This window comes from Pecten maximus, chromosome 2, assembly GCF_902652985.1.
Source record: "Pecten maximus chromosome 2, xPecMax1.1, whole genome shotgun sequence".
Classification (NCBI taxonomy): domain Eukaryota; kingdom Metazoa; phylum Mollusca; class Bivalvia; order Pectinida; family Pectinidae; genus Pecten; species Pecten maximus.
In genome coordinates, this window is record NC_047016.1 from 45,199,719 (window position 1) to 45,220,160 (window position 20,442).

At 34.6% G+C, this 20,442-nt stretch overlaps 1 protein-coding gene across 13 annotated transcripts in view; it reads left to right on the top strand.

Annotated features, from left to right (window-relative positions):
- LOC117322231 (PTB domain-containing engulfment adapter protein 1-like) overlaps positions 1-20,442 on the top strand; it is a 70,531-nt gene that overhangs the window by 34,601 nt on the left and 15,488 nt on the right. For 8 of the 13 annotated variants that reach the window (XM_033877010.1, XM_033877015.1, XM_033877011.1 and 5 more), the window contains exons 1-7: positions 12,074-12,684; positions 14,375-14,439; positions 14,951-15,022; positions 16,665-16,763; positions 17,101-17,238; positions 19,204-19,320; positions 19,825-19,920. In XM_033877010.1, the coding sequence (XP_033732901.1) occupies positions 12,438-12,684; positions 14,375-14,439; positions 14,951-15,022; positions 16,665-16,763; positions 17,101-17,238; positions 19,204-19,320; positions 19,825-19,920 (834 nt within the window). In that variant the 5' untranslated portion in view covers positions 12,074-12,437. Of the gene's footprint in view, positions 1-2,489; positions 4,434-12,073; positions 12,685-14,374; positions 14,440-14,950; positions 15,023-16,664; positions 16,764-17,100; positions 17,239-19,203; positions 19,321-19,824; positions 19,921-20,442 lie in introns of those variants that run through there. The other 5 variants (XM_033877023.1, XM_033877020.1, XM_033877021.1 and 2 more) reach the window with 2 other exon arrangements.

The following is a 20,442-nucleotide window of genomic DNA, read 5'->3' on the forward strand; positions in this document are numbered from 1 at the left end:
ATTTTTGTCAGAGAAATAAAACTTGACAGAAATAGATTTTATGCATGAGTTACCTGAGAGAGATTTTGGTCTAGTATATAGCTACATCTCTCAGCTTTAGAGATTCTTGTCTGGTATATATCTACAACTCTTTGCTCCAGAGATTCTGGTCTAATATATAGCTACAGCTCTCGGCTTTAGAGATTCTGGTCTAATAAGATTCTGGTCTAGTATATAGCTACACCTCTTAGCTTTAGAGATTCTTGTCTAGTATAGCTACATCTCTCAGCTTTATAGATTCTTGTCTGGTATATAGCTACAACTCTTTGCTCCAGAGATTCTGGTCTAATATATAGCTGAGATTCTGGTCTAATATATAGCTACAGCTTTCGGCTTTAGAGATTCTGGTCTAATAAGATTCTGGTCTAGTATATAGCTACAACTCTGAGCCTCAGATATTCTTGTCCAGTATATAGCTACACCTCTTAGCTTTAGAGATTCTTGTCTGGTATATGCCTCTGTAAAAACGATTATGAATAATTCATGAACATGGAAAAAGGGTAATTAATTGACAGTAACTTACAGAGTTATTGCCCTTTGTAATAATATTATTATTAGACCTTGTGAAGACGATAACTGGAGTAAATATCAACCATGAGTTTAATCAAACTTTGTATGTAGCCATACATTGTCATGATCTCGGACTAGTTTGAAAGTGCAAATTATTAAACAGTGAATTACAGAGTAATTGCCCTTTGTAATAATATTATTATTAACAATTTTTTTGGTTCACCTGGGTCAAAAGGTAAATCTTTTTAAAATGCTACTAGTTCTGAACAACTAAACGGATTTTGATGAAATTTGGTCTGAGAAATTATTTGGCTGTGTTGTATATTGTATAAATGAAGGATGTTACACCCTTGGGGCAGGAGAAAGGGGGACCAATAGGGGTATTATAGCAAAAAAACAAACAAACAATAAAAAAAAAAAAAACAAAAGCAAACTTTAAGATGCTTTTTCTCTTTCAAGAATGACAGGTCCATCGGTAGTTTGAACAATTGGTGAGGGAGGCAGTTCAAAAGTAGGAAAATATTTTAAATATGACTTAAATTAGAGTATTTTGCTAAAATTACTGAAATGTCCAGGTCAAAAATGCAGGCCCTCTTGGCCTCTTGTTTTAGTATAGTTTTCGATTCTGTTTTCCTGCCTAATGACAACATCAGGTACTGTAAACAAGACTTAGCATTTAAACAGTAAAAACAAGTTAAAACTCTAGGATGTAGGATTAGCTGATTGAAACGTTAGGATCACATATACAGGTATATGTACATAAAATTTTATGACAGTTTGATGTGTTATTTAGTGATAGACTTCACATAAAGTTTGTTGGGGTGCCACAGGGAAAATATTTCCATGCAGCAACTAAGTATTTTTTCTGAGAGTTCAATATTCAAGTTTACAAGAAAATCCATACACAAATGGACCTTGTTTGCAAATTTCATAACTACCACTGGTTCTATAAATAGCATCTTCTCAATTCTCATACACAGGCAAAATTTCTTCACATGCAATTTTTTCACATGAAATTCACGTGAAATTCATATTTTTTTTTAATGTGAAATTAATTTTCATTGAATGTCAGAATTTTTTTTTACATGAAATTCACATGAAAATTTTCATGTAAATTTTCATGTGAATCAATTTTGCCTGTGTATAAACAAGGAAAATAAAATGGTTCAGTCATGCCATTGTATATCAGATCCTGTCTGTATGTAGTGTTTTTTGTCAAAACAGGGCAAGCTAGTTAATACTTTCTCTTCCTCATTAACACTGAAAATATGCAGTATCACAGTTTTATGTAATGTTGATTTACATAAATTTAGTATTCGAAGTGTAAAACACTTTCTGTGGCATTAAAAACACTTTAAAGGTACTTAAACTTCTAAAGTTCATAGAGTTTAAATGAGGAATGCATTTTTCCTGATTTCATTTTATCCCCGCCATAGTTTTTTTTATTTGAAAAACCAAGTTTGACAAGATTAAAAAGTTGTCAAATGTTTTTGGGGGCAAGCACAGACTAAAAGGTTTGAGGTTTTGAGTCCATTGGAGAACAGGTTTCTTTTTTATTTCTATTTCCAAGTAAAACCTGTATTCAGTGTCTTCCCGAATTATTGGGGATGAATTGCCTTATAAGGAGACTGTCACTATCAGTCGACATTTAATTTGTTGACTGGTGAAATTTGACACAGAGTGGTTTCGTAAGTAAAGAGTGAACACATTTTTATTTTCCTCAAAGATATAGCGAACGTGACGCTTCATGTGTTGAGGAAAATCTGTATCTCATCGCATGACCTTTCATGACCCCTGACAAACCAGTTAGTAAACAGGATATTTACGAAAAATAAAAAAGATAAATAAATAGGATCGGTTCTCAGGATGACATAAGCCCCTTAGGGAGCCCCTGGTACCTCCGGGTACCTGGGACTGATACAGTGAAATTTCTTCAGTACACTAAAGTATATGTCTGTGTACAATGTATATATAACTTACCGGTACAAAGGTGTTGGAAACGGAAAACATTCACACTGAAATATTTATGTGTGGGGTTTCAAACATACAAAAGAGGCGGAAGTTTGACTGGTTCTCATTTTTCAGGATTAGTACAAGTGCTGGTAAGATTTGGACTAAAATCTTACCCCTCCTCAGCATTTCAGACCGGAGCATGGGAAGAGTTTGCAAAGCTGTCATTGTGAACTTTCAGTTTCATGCAAACATCAAAATAATTAAACCAAATCTGCGCTTCTCATGAATATTCATACATGTTTTTGCTGAAGCTATAGGCCTTATATATTTTGAGTGGTCATGAATATTTCTATCCTTGAGGGAATCGTTTAACTATGTGACAGGAAGAAACCATTTCTACTACTGTTGGAAGGAATTTGGTTTTTAAATCGAAATGTGTATTTGAACAATTTGTGCTTGGTGTGGGTTCCAGCTAATATTACATCAAACTTTTAAGCTGATGAAATTGGAATACCCCCAGTGTCTGTTTACGTGGTATACTTGAGGAAGGTGTTAGTAAGCGTTTTACACAGGCAACGCCTAATGCATAATCAAACTCATTTCTACATGCTACATGACGTACCTGTATCTTTTTCACCTGTGAATTGACATCAATAATTATATGTATGACGTCTTTACAGGAATACACGATGCAATTGAGAAGATGGAAAAATAACAGTTTTTTTTATGGACAACGCATGAATGCAACTTAGATTTATGCGAATATACACCACTATGGATCAGGATGTTGTAAGCTATAAAGTTGGAAGAATATCTTGTTTACAACAATGAACATTTGATGGATATTTTCAGTGGCATGGAAAAGTAATCTTGTCTGTTAAGATATATTGATTGGTATTCTCTTGGGTTATTCGAATAACCTACGAAAGGTAACATTATTTAAGTTTCATTTAAGGCTTAAGGTTGATGAAGAAATAATTTACACGAAGGAATATTATATTAGAAGCAGTAGATTTAACCTGTACTGTTTTCACTGCAGATGAATGTTATTATAAACGGCAAATTGATATATGAACTTTTAAGTTTTGTGAATCGGAAACAGCGAAACAGATCATCTTTTCTATACTGCCTTTTTCTGATTGGTGGTCGACTAGGACATTTCAGTACAAATTAAGCTGCAGAGATCTACTATCATTTGGCAAATGTCTTGGAAGTGTTTCAGTTTTTAATCGCCAGGAAAGTGAAGATCTTTTGTGTTGAATGTTTCATATCAAATACTCTATCATATCAAATGTTAAACTTGTATGCGCTTCCTCTTAAGAAGATTTCTATATGAATCAATTTGGTGTATACTAGTGCTAGGAGGCTAACGTTAGGGCCGACAGCTGTCCATGGACCAGGAAATTTTCTCTGTAAATAATCAGTTTTAAACTGCACCAATTTGACAAGTAACATTGTGTGGCACAGAGAAACATCAAAAGGTCCACAACTTTGCTGGTATTTTCTTGTCAGTGTGGAATACTTAAGCTACGGAGACTTGTGAAAAGGGGATGTTTATATGATTTCCCCTACATTAAAAGTGAGATAAACAGCGTTTCTTCATTATAATTTGCTACGTGGAATCACAAGGGACTTAACGCTATATTTCATTAATTTACTATTTGGTTGTGCGTTAACTCTAGATCTATTGATCAATATCTCTAACGACTTCATGTGATAACATGGGACGGAAGTTTTAGTCCAAAACAATGTTTCGGTAACATATCTCCTTGTGAACCAGTGAATCATACAGGCAACAGTTATTGGATAATAAAAAAAAAAAAAAAAACGTATTGTGAGAGACGAATCAGAATAAAAATGGTCTTTACTCGTCTGGAAGATGAAAGGCGGATTATTGAGGATGATCCACAGCCCTCCACTAGCAGTAAATGGTAAGAAGATTCTCATTGGTGTAAATGAGCTGGTCTATATGGACCTGCATCGGGCTGAAACATTAATTCATATTTCTAGTTGGTTTGAAAAATTCTGGAAACCCGAATTTATCCACTTTTAAGAGACTTTATAGTGTTCCAAAAATCTAGTGTCAAACTGCATGGTTGAAAGCTCCTGATTAGAAGTATGTAAGTTTGAAATGTATACCAAATTATCCAACAATCAGATATTTTGTGACCTGGTTCCCGAGCCATTGCCACAGTGATGCATGACACTACTTGATCAGTTTATAGAATGTTTCATTTACATTAGCAATTTTTTTTCAAATAATCCTGCATCTGCATATTCAATATTATGATTAAAGTAATTCTGCATTTTTAAGGTCACCTGAGACAAAGTCTCAAGTGACCTATTCTAATCACCTTTTGTCCGTCGTGAGTCGTGTGTCCGTAAAAAAATTACATTTTCAACTTAAATCTTTTCCAAAACCACAGGACCAAATTCATTGAAATTTGGCAGGGAGCTTCTATGGCTAAAGTCCAACTAAAATTGTGAATTATATGGTCCCCACCCCCCAGGGGCCTGAGGGGCGGGGCCAAAAAGGGTAAAATTGACTTAAAATTCAAAAATTTTCTTCTCTACTCTCAGATATTGTGGAATCAAACACTCTTCATAGATGGAAGGGTCTTATGGTGTTTTACCAAATTTGTGAATTTCATGACCCTGGGGTCTCAAGTTTGCCCCTGGGGAGGGGGTAAACTTTACTCTAGTTTATATAGGGAAATCACATTTTTGACTATTTTTTGTTGGATTTCTATTGGAATTCATTCTAACTTGGTTCAAATTATCAGCATAGGATGACAGTTTGATGGTATGCACATGTTGGCCCTGATTGACCCCCAGGGGCTGATGGGTAGGGCTAAAAAGGGTCAAAGTGACTGAAATTTCAAAAATCTTCTTCTCTACTCTGAGATATGGTGGAATCAATCACTCTTCATAGATGGAAAGGGTCTTAAGGTGGTTTACCAAAATTGTGAATTTCATGACCCTGGGGTCTCACTTTTGCCCCTAGGGAGGGGGTAAACTTTACTATAGTTTATATAGAGAAATCACATTTTAGACTATGATTTGTTTGATTTCTATTGGAATTCATTCTAATTTAGTTAGCATTATCAGCATGGGGTGACAGTTTCATGGTACGTACATGTTGGCCCTGATTGACCCCCAGGGGCTGATGGGCGGGGCCAGAAAGGGTCAAATTGACCGAAATTTCAAAAATCTTCTTCTCAAGACCCAAATAAGGTAGAATCAAATACTCTACATAGATGGAAGGGTCTTAAGGTGCTTTACCAAAATTGTGAATTTCATGACCCTGGGGTCTCACGTTTGCCCCTGGGGAGAGTGTAATCTTTACTATAGTTCATATAGGGAAATCACATTTTAGACTATGATTTGTTGGATTTCTATTGGAATTCATTCTAATTTGGTTAACATTATCTAATTATTTAATTTAAATTTGAAACAAATAATCAATACTTTCACCATTGGCGTAACCCCAGTGTAAATAGTATCAGTTCAGATCTAAGATCCTAGCAATGAAGAGTTCCGACCCAGGCTGGGATTTGGACCAGTCCAACTAGAAACCGTCATAGGGTTGATCTACTTTCATACTTACTTAATTATATTCTGACCTCTAAGAATTAAAGGTATATAAAGGCAATGTACAAAAAATTCTCTGTGTTAAATAATAAGTTAAACTTTGATCTTATTGACTGTACATTGTACTGGGGCTAAAGTTTAATCACTTTCCCCCTACTCAATACTACATATAGTTTGTCTCTCCAGTGAGCAAGGTATTATAAAGTCTCTGAGGACAGTTAATACAGATGGCTATGACCTCAAGTCAAATCCGACGGACTTTGATGTAAACAATGTGATTCTGATCATTTCGGTGATAATCCACGGTATGTCAAGCCCCTAAATTAACATACCTGTATAACGTACCTGTATTTACCTGTACAGAAACACAGGTTTTTGAGAGCCTTTTTCAGTGCCTTTGGCTGCAGATACCTGTACTTTTTGAACTGAAGGGAATGTCTCTATATGCCACTTGCAATAACTTTTAAAAAGGAAGACATTTTTAAAGTATATAATCTTTATTTTGTATATGTAATTTATGTATCCAGTAATGAAACCGCATATTCTGTTATCTACACTATATAAAACACTCATTTTTATAGGCTAGTTTTATGTGTGTTGTCTCCAAACTACTCTATAACGAGCTAATTAAACTATGTCTGGTAACGAGCCATCCGGTACATCTGTTTAAGTTCAGTAAAATTATTAACAAATGCTGCTTGTCCTGTGTTTATGTATAGAGAGTAACAATTAGCAGTGGATGATAAAGTGGTTATTCTTGGTGACCTCATTAAGAGTTAACGTGTGTCACGTTTCTGGGTTGTACTGATGGCTAATAAGCTCAGTCAACCGTGACGGTGGTTTTGAGTGAAATGTAAATATTGATGTTACTGAGTGACAGAGTCACAGGGCGCTGTCGCGTTTATTTTCTGAAAGATATATTAGTCACAGGATACTGTAATGTTTATATTCTGTAATCGATGTTATAAGAGGGAAAAAAACGTTGTTGTAACAATGAGTTTGATGAGGGGTTTTACCAATGACATTATACAGATGACATTATACAGATGACATTATACAGATGACATTATAACCGTGATGTATCAGATACACGTTGGATCGCTGTCATCAATAGCAGTGCAGTATTATTTTATATGGGAAATCAACAAAACCAATTCCCCAGTATGCAGCTATTAATTGGTACAGCTAAGTAGATTAGAGCTTTACTCAATGTCTACAAATCATATATAGGGCAATGCTTGTTTTTATCCCCTGGCAATATTGTTGGAATCATTTCCATGTCACCCTTCAAAAGTTTGTCCATCCACGCTACTAGTCCTGAACAGCTTAATGGATTTTGATGAAATTTGGTCTGGAGAATTATTATAGGATGTGACACCCTTGGAGTGGGAGAAAGGGTGCCCAATTGGGGAAATATAGCAAAAAAAAAAAAAAAAAACTTTAAAATACTTTTTCTTTTTCACGAATGACACATCTAGTCCACTTGTAGTTTGAACCACTGTTGGGAGAGGCAGTCCAAGAGTAGGAATAAATTTTAAATATACCTTAAATTAGAGTATTTTGCCATGATTACTGAAATATCCAGATGACGGATGCAGGCCCTCTGGGCCTCTTGCTCTTACCATTTCCTTCAGCTTGGAAAGTATGGTTTATGTAAGGATTTTGTAACGCATCCCATGAATATTAACAAGATAATAAAATTCACTAAAATTGAAAGCACGACGTTGGAGAGATCACAGGATAGAGTAGGAGATATCTCTTGAAATAGATGGTCACTGTTATAAATCGTAATACAATAGTTATTCTGTTAAGGCTGCTATATAACATTCAGGTGCTAAATTGGTGATGTCACCAAAATTCATCATGGTCACATGAACATGTCAGCAAATGGTATGTAATATAGATAATATTTATCAACAGCCTGGCTATATGGGAGTCAAAGGGTTTTCTTGGGAATGTATAGCATCGCAGCACTTTGGGTCTTTGATGAAAGGGTGTGAGTTGAGTTATTTCATCATTTCATTATATAGATGATGTTAATGGGTCTTTGATGAAAGGGTCCAAGTGGAGTTCATCATTTTATTATATATATAATGTTAAAGGAAGATTGCCTCCACATTCAGGAACAGATTTGCATTGTTTGACTTTCTCACTTAGAGTTGTATCCTCATTAAAATAAAACAAAAATAATATGATAGAAATCTGTTCATTGTAATTGCGTTTCCTTTTCACAAAAATGATATATTAAAGTTCTGTAAAAGTGTCCCCTAATTGAGTCAGTAATGGACAGTCTTGGACTCTATCATCTTTAAAATGTCCTCCAATTGAGCTTTCACCTTATAAGTGTCCCCCAGTCAGCTATAGACGCTGTCTTTATTTAAGCTTTTGTATTTCAAGGATACAATACCCTGATGAGACCAATGGCACCAAGTTGGATTGGAAAAAGAATTAGTTTGAACACCTAATCCTGTGGTTTAGATGTATCCTGAAGTAATTCAGTATTATGTTCTAACAAACTAAATTACCTACAGATTGGCCATAGATTAATCTATACTCACTGACTTGGGCAGTGGTTGAGAGTGACAGATGTCGACATTCTTTATTCCCTAGTTTGATATCCCTTTACAGTCCATCACTCTATCAGCCAAATGTTCGGTGCCGTTAACGTTTCACCAAATTCTAGATACACTTCATTAATGTATCAAATGTGACAGTCATATTTTAAAAAATCAAATCATTATTTCGCATAATTCTTTAAGCCAAATATTAAACTCAGGGAAGAAGCTAAAAGTATATTTTAGATCATTCTTCAGTTGTATAAATCTGATTTAAATTTGATTGAATTTTATACTTATACTCAAAACCAAAATTTAGAAGTAAATAGTAAATACATAGGTTGAGTAAGAATTATCTGGGCATTTATATATTTTTTGCTGATATGGAATATTTTTTAAAGTGTTTATATTATCAAAACTTACATAAGGGAGCATTTCTAAAATAAAATTTAACCAGTATCATATTCTAGACAGTTCAGTATTTAGTACTATTGGTGTGCTGGCCCTGAGGCCCCCTCATACTGATCTTATCCGCTCTATACCAACTATACAAACTGTATACATGTGTACACGAAACCTTGGCCCTCGTGTGTATGTGTGTACTACCAGGCAGTGTGACACGTTGCAGTTCTGTCAAATTATGGTGTGAATTCTCAGGACTTATAACATCTGGGGTTGTCAGCAGAAAATATCACGATCTGGCATATATTTTTGTCAAAGTGATAGTTTTGTGAGAAATCCTTCCCACATTGTATATTGTTGTCAAGGTGTTTATCCTGTATTAAGCTCGGATTACTGTACTGGCTGTGTGTTGGGTAGATCTACCTGTCTGAATGTAGATTGTACCGAATATCTGTATCTACATATTTGTGAATTGTGTCTGTTCGATGAACCCTGGAAAGCTCTCGAAAGTGGCATTGTTACTATGTCACGATTCAATGTGTCTGATATGAAGGATATTTATTTATAAAGTTTCGTGATTTTCATGCTTGGGTGTTTTCATTATCATAACAACTTCTGCGGTACGTGTTATTGTCCAAATGATTTGAGATCCGTTTCAGGAAGTGAAATTGACATATTACTATCAGGTTAACTTGAAATAGATTGCCAAAGGTAAGGTGGAAAAGCTCATGAAATTGACACCTAGTGTCAATCTTGTACTATTTCTCTGATGAAACAAAGCTCATGAAGTTCATTAAGAAAGTCTTGAGGTTAAATAAGGCACATAGGACGAACTTTTAACACAAACTAAATCCCAACTGATTTGAAGTATTGTTTGAAGTCCCTTATCAGAGACTTCAAGCTTGGTTAATTCAAATTTTTCTCTCAAACTTGTAATTTAGCTGTCGGAAATTAATTTGTTTAATTATATACATGGTAAAGAAATTAATGAGGGTAATGCTAATGTTAATGAATACAGATACAGGTATATACTACAACCTAGTAAAGGGGCATTCAAACATCAGATGGGTGTACTTTAACTATTGATAGGGGAAGATTAATTTTCTTGTGAAATCAGAAAAGGAAAAAACATTCATTTCTCTTCAACAGAATTTGTTCAGAAAAAAGTTTAAATTAGACATTTTATAGGCTTTCATTAAATGCACACATCTTTTTCCCAGAAAATTGTCAGAGTATTATAGAGGCCAGGATTTATAATGATTAATTTCCTTATTTACGTATGCTTTAATTGTAGATCTAAAAATACATATAAGTAGGTGTTTAAATTAATCCCTATACTCAGTGCATGAATGGAATCCCCTAAATAAAGAAAGGGGATTAAGGGGTCACTGTAAATGACTGGAATCCCCTAAATAAAGAAAGGGGATTAGGGGTCACTGCAAATGACTGGAATCCCCTAAATAAAGAAAGGGGATTAAGGGTCACTGGAAATTGCTGAACCCACATTATCTAGCTTTAAACCCTTGTTTAGCCAGTTTCCTTTGTATCTAGTGATTTGTTTAACATTTTGGAATTTTGAAGAGAATTTATCTAAGAGACTGGCATGCTCTGAAAAAATTCATTTTAAATAAGAAATGTACGTCAAAGCTGCATTAAGCCTTTTTACCTAAAACACACATTGTTTTATGAAAGTACATGTAAGTAAATTGATGAAAAATAATTTCACACATTAATAGTTTTTTATTGAATAAGCAAATTTTATTAATCTCTTAGGAATTCGATAATAATTTATATTTTCTAATTTTGAATCTTTTTAAATTCTCTAACATTAATTTTTTGTAGAAATTTTACATTAATTTTTTTTTCTCTAAATTAAATTAAATTTTGATCACATTGATATATTTATTTCCAGTGTGTTCTTTCAATCGGCCATAACTAGCTGGAAACTGTTATTGATGTTTATTTTTTGTTGACAGTTTCCTAGGTGATGTTTATAGCCATCAGTCATGATCAGATGAACATGTTTTTATTACTAATTGTACTTCAACAAAGCTTTCCACTTTTTCCGAGAATATCATTCTGTTTCTGACAAGTCACTGATCGAATTCAAAGCAAGGATTTTTTTGAACCGTAATATATCTTAAGATATAATAAAAAGCTGCTTTATCAAACAGGATTAGTGCATGGCTAGGGTTCAAAGCCAACCTTTATTTTCTTACCTATATGTAGGTAAATTGCAGGTAGACAAAGGCTGATCTTCAGCTTGTTGACTTTGAAATTTGGTACTTGACTGTCGTAGATCCGGAGTTGAAGGTCATTATATTTGTTGTCTGCTAATATCATAATAGCAATATACATTGTATATCAATATATATACAAAGTATGTGTGTTCTTTTTTAATATAAAATTAAATTATTGGTTTCCTCTGATCTATTATAAGATGATCTAGCTAGTTGGCTGTATATCGATATAAGCTACAGGATATTGAATTGTCGAATATACAATTTTTGAATGCTGCAGTATGTACCATAATGACAAATTTTATATCTATCGGGGTTACCTGTACCTACATATAGGTATTCAAACAGGTGTGACATTCGGTGCATTATCTATACATGTACCTGTACAGGTGTGACAGGATAGTCAGTTTGAAGTGTAGAACTTCAGTCTGTACGTATACTGTTCAATAAGTAATACATAGGAAATAGTGGTATGAACTGTAGCAGTAGAAAGTACAACAGTTGACTGGGTAAGACCAGGGAGAGACTGATGTGAACAGTACTTAGTTTGTATGCAAACTTGGGAGAGTTGGGGGGCTAATATTACTCAATATTTGTCACTGAAGTTGCTTGCTCCTAGTGAGTGTAAGGTCAGTTGTGGTCATGGCGTGACTGTAGCCCATGTGATGAGATCTGTATACCTTCACTGATTAGAATATCCATTGTTTCATTATCTCTAGTCCGCCTAGCTACTGAAATCAGCACACTGTTATATGTTTTCCATCCTATAGTTCTGAACCGTGTTTACCTGAGATTGGTACCCGTTATGTCTTCCATCCTATAGTTCTGAACCGTGTTTACCTGAGATTGGTACCCGTTTTAAACTCCTTGCCAGCCGAGTGGATACATATATATATTGGATGTGGCCCAGAGGATATTCAAACTGTTACTGAATGTTTGATTGGACAGACTCCAACTGCATATTGAATACGAAGTAGCTGACCATTAAGATTTAATGTCGCAGCACTGAGCTACATTTCGTGGAATTTGACATTTGGTTTGCCTCATTTAAATCGGCATTCCAGCGTTCGTATGTATGTTATAATAGACTGACCCTGATCTCGGCCTTGTAATACATACTAAGTGGTCAGTACCAGGCTAATTAGCCATGGTGGACACCAGCACAGCGTCCATTAAGGTGGCGAGGGATTACTTTAAGAGTAGTCAAAGTACTGTTCTTATACCTAATAGGGACTTTGGAAAGAGGAAGTTCATACATGTGGGCATCAATAAACAGCCAAGCAGTAGCCGACTAATTGGGTCGTCCTCGGAGCCTCCGGACATCCCATCCTCACCCCTCAGTCTTCTGACCACCCCCACGAACCCGTCCAGTCTTGGAGGAAACATGAGGGCAGGTAGGTGGCATGTTTTTGTTGGAATCTTATTTTTGTAAAAGTTCAGTTTTGATATTTTTTATGTTACGTCAAAATTTTGTAAAAATCTAGTTTTGTCGGTCTTTGTATTAAGTCAGAGTTTGGTTAAATATTAATAGTAAAAAAATCTCATGAGTACCATTTCCTTGTGATGAAGTAATCAGATATTGATGTAATCAGTAATTGATGTAATCAGTCATTGATGTAATCAATCATTGATGTTGTCATTGATGTAATCAGATATTGATGTAATCAGTCGTTGATGTAATCAGTCATTGATGTAATCAGTCATTGATGTAATCAGTCATTGATGTAATCAGTCAATGATGTAATCAGTTATTGATGTAATCAGTTATTGATGTAATCAGTCAATGATGTAATCAGTAATTGATGTAATCAGTCATTGATGTTGTCATTGATGTAATCATTGATGTAATCATTGATGTAATCAGTTATTGATGTAATCAGTGATTGATGTAATCAGTGATTGATGCAGTTATTGATGTAATCAGTCATTGATGTTATCTGTCATTGATGTATTAAATGTAATTTCTATACCGTAATACAATGTAGCTTAAATTCTGTACTGTAATCAAGTGTAACCTCCCTACAATAATACAATGTAACCTCCCTACAATAATACAATGTAACTTCCCTTAACATACTGTTAATGATTGTTTAATGAGTAACAACCATCCTCTGCAAAAGGTTTTATCTCATTATTTTATGAGCTACAAGATGATGTCAGAGTTTTGTCATAATTTTGGTCATGATATTTATAGCCGATATGAATGCCAAGTGAAATTTTGATAAATTGTGCAATAAACAGAATCTGAGATGTGTTGCCATACTCACAATATGTGATGGAAACATTATTTCAGCTTTTGTATAATATACCCTGAGAAGTATTAAATTGTAAAGGAAATGTGGGTTAGAAGACGTATGATTATATAAATTCTGTCTATCGACATGGCACCGTAGGATTATATAAAGTCTGTCTATCGACATGGCAACGGTTGGTGTCGGTATCTTGTAAACAACTGTTCCTTCAAGGTTATTTGACTGGTTATACTAAGGCTAAACATTGAATAGAGATCTACAAAATTATTGTCTGTAACATTGGATGTTATGGTGAATGAGTTTAAGATTGTAATCTGAACCATATTTATCCACAGATGAACTGACGTAAATAAGAGTGCTTCAATTTTGCAGAATCATCAATTTTAGAATATATCTATGGCTAAAATTGGTTCACAAATAAGTTACCCCCAAACTTAAATAAGAAACTTTTACGATAGGGTCGGCGGGGGGGGGGGGGGCTTATTTGAGGATATAATCTCTATGACACTATTACTGTTAATTTATCCCTATTCTAGCACCTTAACATTACAATCATTATGACTGCACTATTGCCGACTCCTGGTATGTCGTTTTCTACACCAAATATTACCTGTGTGTAAATTTACACCTGTGATGTGCAAATTTGATTGTGTCCACCAAAACATCTCTGTTTACATTACATAAACCTGTGATGTGGTTTTATAGATGTAAATGGGTCTCTATAAACTTTGAGAGATTTCTCAGACGTAAGTTTATAGAGTTCATATGCCTAAATCGTGTTATAGTAGTGTATCGAAAAAACATATTTATTTATATGTATTTTGTTTCACAGCTAACAAGCAATGGGTTCATCCCCCGGAAACTCTACTGCGGGGACACATTGTGTACAATGTCAAGGTCGGTATGACCGTAGTCTTTCTATTTCCCTAATATCGATGATTAATGTATTAAAATGGACATGGAAATATTAAAAACATATTTTTTCCATGTTTATACAAACGTACACTTTCAATTGAGAATCCTTAAAACAAATATTTAATTAAAACAAATAATTAATTAAAACAAATATCTAATTAAAACAAATATCTAATTAATACAAATGTGCTTGTATTGGATACTTCATCTGCTATCAAGTACATGTGATCCCTAAAAACGAAAACTTGATACTCTACTTGTGTTATCCAACACATATATGATAGAATTCCTTACGTGGTAAAATTTTCTGGAATATTTCCAAATGTGTATATGTTATCCTTGATCGCATGACTATGTACTGTAGATTTGTCCATATTACATTGCATTTCAATAAATACCAATAAATGTATAACCAATCCCATGGCTGGCTTTGTGTTAGAATCTGGTAACGAGATCGGAACGGACATGTTACATGATTGTGTTAACTTTGTAGTTTTTAGGCGAAAGTGAAGTGGAGAATCCCAAAGGAACAGAAGTTGTGAAAGATGCCATCAGGAAACGGAAGGTATGGAGCCCGTAATGGCAGCCATGGCTGTTCAAGTTAAAATAACTGCCGATCTTTCTCAAAGATTGGTTATCTTTTTTGGTAGCTGATGGAATGTGGAGCCCAGGGACCCTGTTCCATGCTCTGTCAATTAGATAACATTAACTTTTACAAAAACAACAAAAATTTAACTGAAAAATTTGCAAGCAGTTTTTGAATTTTTCATCAACTGATAATAATTAAGATACATACAATATCAGTTTTTTTCATTATGATTTTCATTAATTTACTGATGAAATATGGTTTGTAGTAAATGTCTTTTTGAAGCTGATCAATTTTAAATAAACCATTCAAAAAAAGAAATGAAAAAAAAGTTATATTTTATCATTTCTTGGGCTGAAAAATTGTATGTATGTACATTAATATTAATATAAGTTGCCTGACACAAGTACTTTATCGGGAGCCGTATTATTTACCCAAAATTAAAGTTGCCGTCAAAGCATCTTTGCCCAGAGTACAGACAACTCTATGCCCAGTGGACGTATTAAGCAGACCAAAGGAAGATTTAGACAATGCACACAATTTTCCCTGAAGCTGTATGGCTTTTGAAGATTTCTTGTGATAAAATTCGTCTGTCGTATTTTTGTAACATTAACCAGACAAATACCCACAGGGCTTTAGGTTGTACAGCTGGCAAAAAGTAATGGCTCTCGATAGTCTAATCTGGCTCCTATTGTCAAATTAATCACATGTCTGGTGCATTGTTTCACATTTTTATTGTCTCACTTTTGGTAAAGCGTAAATATTGTATTTTTAATTTTTTCATCTTTCCTCTGATTTTTTCTCGTCCTTCCTTTAAATGATGAATTGAAATCTTTGTCTATACCCCCTGACATTTTACAGGGGTCAACTGGAGGTATTCTTAACAAGACAATGATCAGTCTTGTATGTTAGGAACTGGTGGTCAGATGTCATCTTTATATACAGTATTAACTGAAATGAAATTTTCTGAAGGAAGACATTTATGCACTTCCACAAAATAAGTCAACTGCTGTCATTTTCTCCCTTTATTTTATGAATTTTCATCTTTTTTTTTTTTCTTTGTATTTTCCTGATTTCATTTTTCAAACGATTTGTACAATTGTCCACACTTATAGAATATAAATATCTCCTCTTCCAAGTCATCATTTTCTGAGAAATTGATGTTTACTGGCGAGCCAAATTTTTTGTGATACCCTTTTGGTAGGGACAAAAAGAAAATGATGTCAAAAAATTACAAAATGTCCATGGTGCAGAAAAATAATGATACCAATTTATGACCTGAAAGAGGAGTCAATTTTCTAAAAGTGTGCAAAATTTTGTACAAATCCTTTGAAAAATAAAATTGGGAAAATTCAAAGAAAAATTTTATGAAAATGCATAAAACAAAGGGGAACATTGACAGAAGTTGACACATTTTTGGTATGTGAGTGTGATAAATAATTTTTTACCAAAACCGTCAAATATTCTTTTTTGAAAAGCCTTTTTCTTTCCTATCACATCGGCAAAGGGTCATGACATCAAACTGATATGAGTAACATGATCATATTTTTGAAATACTTGAAGAGTAATAAGATGAAAAAAAAATGTACCATATCATTTTGTGATTGTAATTATATTTCAGTTCAATAAACACATCAAAAAGGCGGAAGGCCAAAAGCCACCGAAAGTGGAGCTGACGATATCTGCAGATGGAGTCACAGTACAGGATCCAAAAACTAAGGTTAGATAAAGCACCAAAAGTAGGTCGCTGTGACTTAGTTTGACCTTTGACTTACATCGACAACTTTTTTTAATCTCAAAAGTAATTTGGTAAAGAAAAGCAAGAAAGAACAGACAATTATAATGTGGTATGCTGATCCTTATATCTTTGCCAAACTGAATGTCCCTGTTTATAAAACATACTTATTATATCCTTTCCATACTGTGAATGTCCCTGTTTATAAAACATACTTATTATATCCTTTCCATACTGTGAATGTCCCTGTTTATAAAACATACTTATTATATCCTTTCCATACTGTGAATGTCCCTGTTTATACAACATACTTATTTTACAGATGATTATGCATCAGTACGCGTTACACAGAATATCGTACTGTGCTGACGATAAATCTGACAAGAGGATGTTTACGTTTATAGCCAAGGCCGGCGACTCTAACCAACACTACTGCTACGTCTTTGATAGTGAAAAATGTGTAAGTGGATTTTGATTATATAAATTAACATTTTAATCTCCACAAGTAAAAACTACATGATGTCCATATCTCCTGAGTGTTCGGTCAAGGTCAAAAGGTCATTTGTTTTTTAATTTTAATTTTCATCGATTTTCTCCATGAAACCTTTCTCTAGAAAACTAGACATGGGTTCTTTTGGAAACATTTTATCACATACAAGATTGTATGAATAATTTGTGTTCCTCATTTTCCAGGTATTTTTTATAGAAATTGATGGAATGTATTATGATCACAAGAACTTGAAATTCCAATGTTCCGACTAGAATTTATTTGATTGTGGAATGATCAGTTGATTAAATGACTAGCCTAACCTATAAAGGATCAGTGGACCACAAAATTATCAATATCTGATAGAAATTTATTTTTGTTGGACTATTAAATTTTTAGGTCACCTGAGACAAAGTCTCAAGTGACCTATTCTAATCCCCTTTTGGCGGTCGTCGTGCGTCGTGCATCGTGCGTCGTGCATCGTCCGTCGTGCGTCCGTAAACAATTTACATTTTCGACTTCTTCTCCAAAACCCACAAACCAAATTCTATGAAATTTGGCAGGAAGCTTCTATGGCTAAAGGTCAACCAAAATTGTAAATTATATGGTCCCCACCCCCCAGGGGCCTGAGGGACGGGGCCAAAAAGGGTCAAATTGACTAAAACTTCAAAAATCTTCTTCTCCACTCTCAGATATGATGGAATCTTCACTCTTCATAGATGGAAGGGTCTGAAGGTGCTTTACCAAAATTGTGAATTTCATGACCCTGGGGTCTCACGTTTGCCCCTGGGGAGGGGCTAAACTTTACTATAGTTTATATAGGGAAATCACATTTTTGACTTTAATTAATTTCATTTCTATTGGAATTCATTCTAATTTTGTAAACATTGTCAGCATGGGATGACAGTTTGATGGCATGGACATGTTGGCCCTGACTGACCCCCAGGGGCTGATGGGCGGGGCCAAAAATGGTCAAATTAACTAAAACTTCAAAAATCTTCTTCTCTACTCTCAGATATGCTGGAATCAAACACTCTTAATAGATGGAAGGGTCTTAAGGTGCTTTACCAAAATTGTAAATTTCATGACCCAGGGGTCTCAAGTTTGCCCCTGGGGTGGGGCTAAACTTTACGATCGTTTATATAGGGAAATAACATTTTTGACTTTTATTTGTTTTATTTCTATTGGAATTCATTCTAATTTTGTAACCATTGTCAGCATGGGATGACAGTTTGATGGCATGCACATGATGGCCCTGACTGACCCCCAGGGGCTGATGGGCGGGGCTAAAAAGGGCCAAATTGACTGAAATTTCAAAAATCTTCTTCTCAAGACTGAAATAAGGTGGAATCAAATACACTTTATAGTTTGAAGGGTCTTATGGTGCTTTAATTTATTGAAATTTTAAATTTCATGACCCTTGGGTCACAAGTTTGCCCCTGGGGAGGGAGTAAATTTTACTATAGTTTATATAGGGAAATCACATTTTTGACTGATTTGTTTTGATTGCTATTGGAATTCATTCTGGTTTACATTTTTCAGCATGGAATGAAAGTTTGATAATATGCATATGTTGGCCCTGACTGACCCCTAGGGGCTGATGGGGGGGGCAAAAAGGGTCAATTAAATAAACTGAAATATTTCAAATCTCAGGTGACCATTAAGGCCCATGGGCCTCTTGTTCATTTTAAAACTTTGAATATTTCCAAAACAGTTTTTGCTCAATATCTTGAGTAATGATAATAATGCAATGGGATTTCAATGAAACTTACTGGCAGTAATCCTTTTACATTGTAGATGTGTGTAATCTATAAGAGGTAGAATTTACCTCCCCGTTTTGGATGTATATATAGACAGGTGGTCGGAATGGACGTGTTCCCCACTTACAATGTTTATATAATCCTGTCGTTTCGTACAATGTGTCATATTTGTTGACAGGCTGAGGAGATCACGCTGACCATAGGACAAGCATTTGACCTTGCCTACAGGAGATTCATGGAAACATCAAGTCGAGATTTTGATTTAAAGAAACAATATTTGATGTTACAGAAAAAGGTAAGGCTTCATGGAAACACAACTTACCCGCATAAATCACAAAATATCTAATCAGTGTTCATTTCCGGGATTAAAAAACTACCAGTATAATAGACATTGTTGAAATCTGTCAGAATCAAAGTTTTGAAATAATTTAATGATCTCTTTTTGTAAATGAAGGCACTATATATAGTTATTAGCTCACCTTGACCCATATTCTAGGTCCCAGTGTCAGAACCATATTCTATTTCAAGGGGTCAAGGTTGTAAAACTCACTACTTTTCTACTTACGTTACCATCTTGATGAAATGAAGTCAAGTAATTTTTGCAAAAAGAAATGACCTTGACCTATATTCAAGGTTACAGGCGGCAACTTTGTTGAATTACTCAAATAACTTGTTCTGAATTACTGAAAGGCCTAAATTCATCAAAACAGTGAATTGGTACATTTGATGTTCTGTAGAAAATGTTTAATGGAATCACTCATCAGGTAGACTATTGTATGTTGTCTTCTTGGCCTGCTAGGTTCAAGGTCTGGAGAAGGAAAACCTGACTCTGAGGCTGAGAGTTCAGGAACTGGAGAGGCAACAGACGACATCAGACAACCTCAGAAATCAACAGGTGAGAGATGTATATATGTCATCAGAAATAATATAAGGTCATCAAACTCTGTATAGGTCATCAGACACAATATATAGGTCATTAGACACCATATATAGGTCATTAGACACCATATATAGGTCATTAGACACCATATATAGGTCATTAGACACCATATATAAGTCATTGGACACCATATATAGGTCATTAGACACCATAAATAGGTCATTGGACACGATATATAGGTCATTAGACACCATATATAGGTCATTAGACACCATAAATAGGTCATTGGACACGATATATAAGTCATGAGACACCATATATAGGTCATTGGACACCATATATAGGTCATTGGACACCATATATAGGTCATAAGACACCATATATAAGTCATTGGACACCATATATAAGTCATTGGACACCATATATAGGTCATTTAACACCATATATAGGTTATCAAACCCCATATATAGGTCATCAGACCCCATATATAGGTCATCAGGCCCTAAATATAGATCTTCAGACACCATATATAGGTCA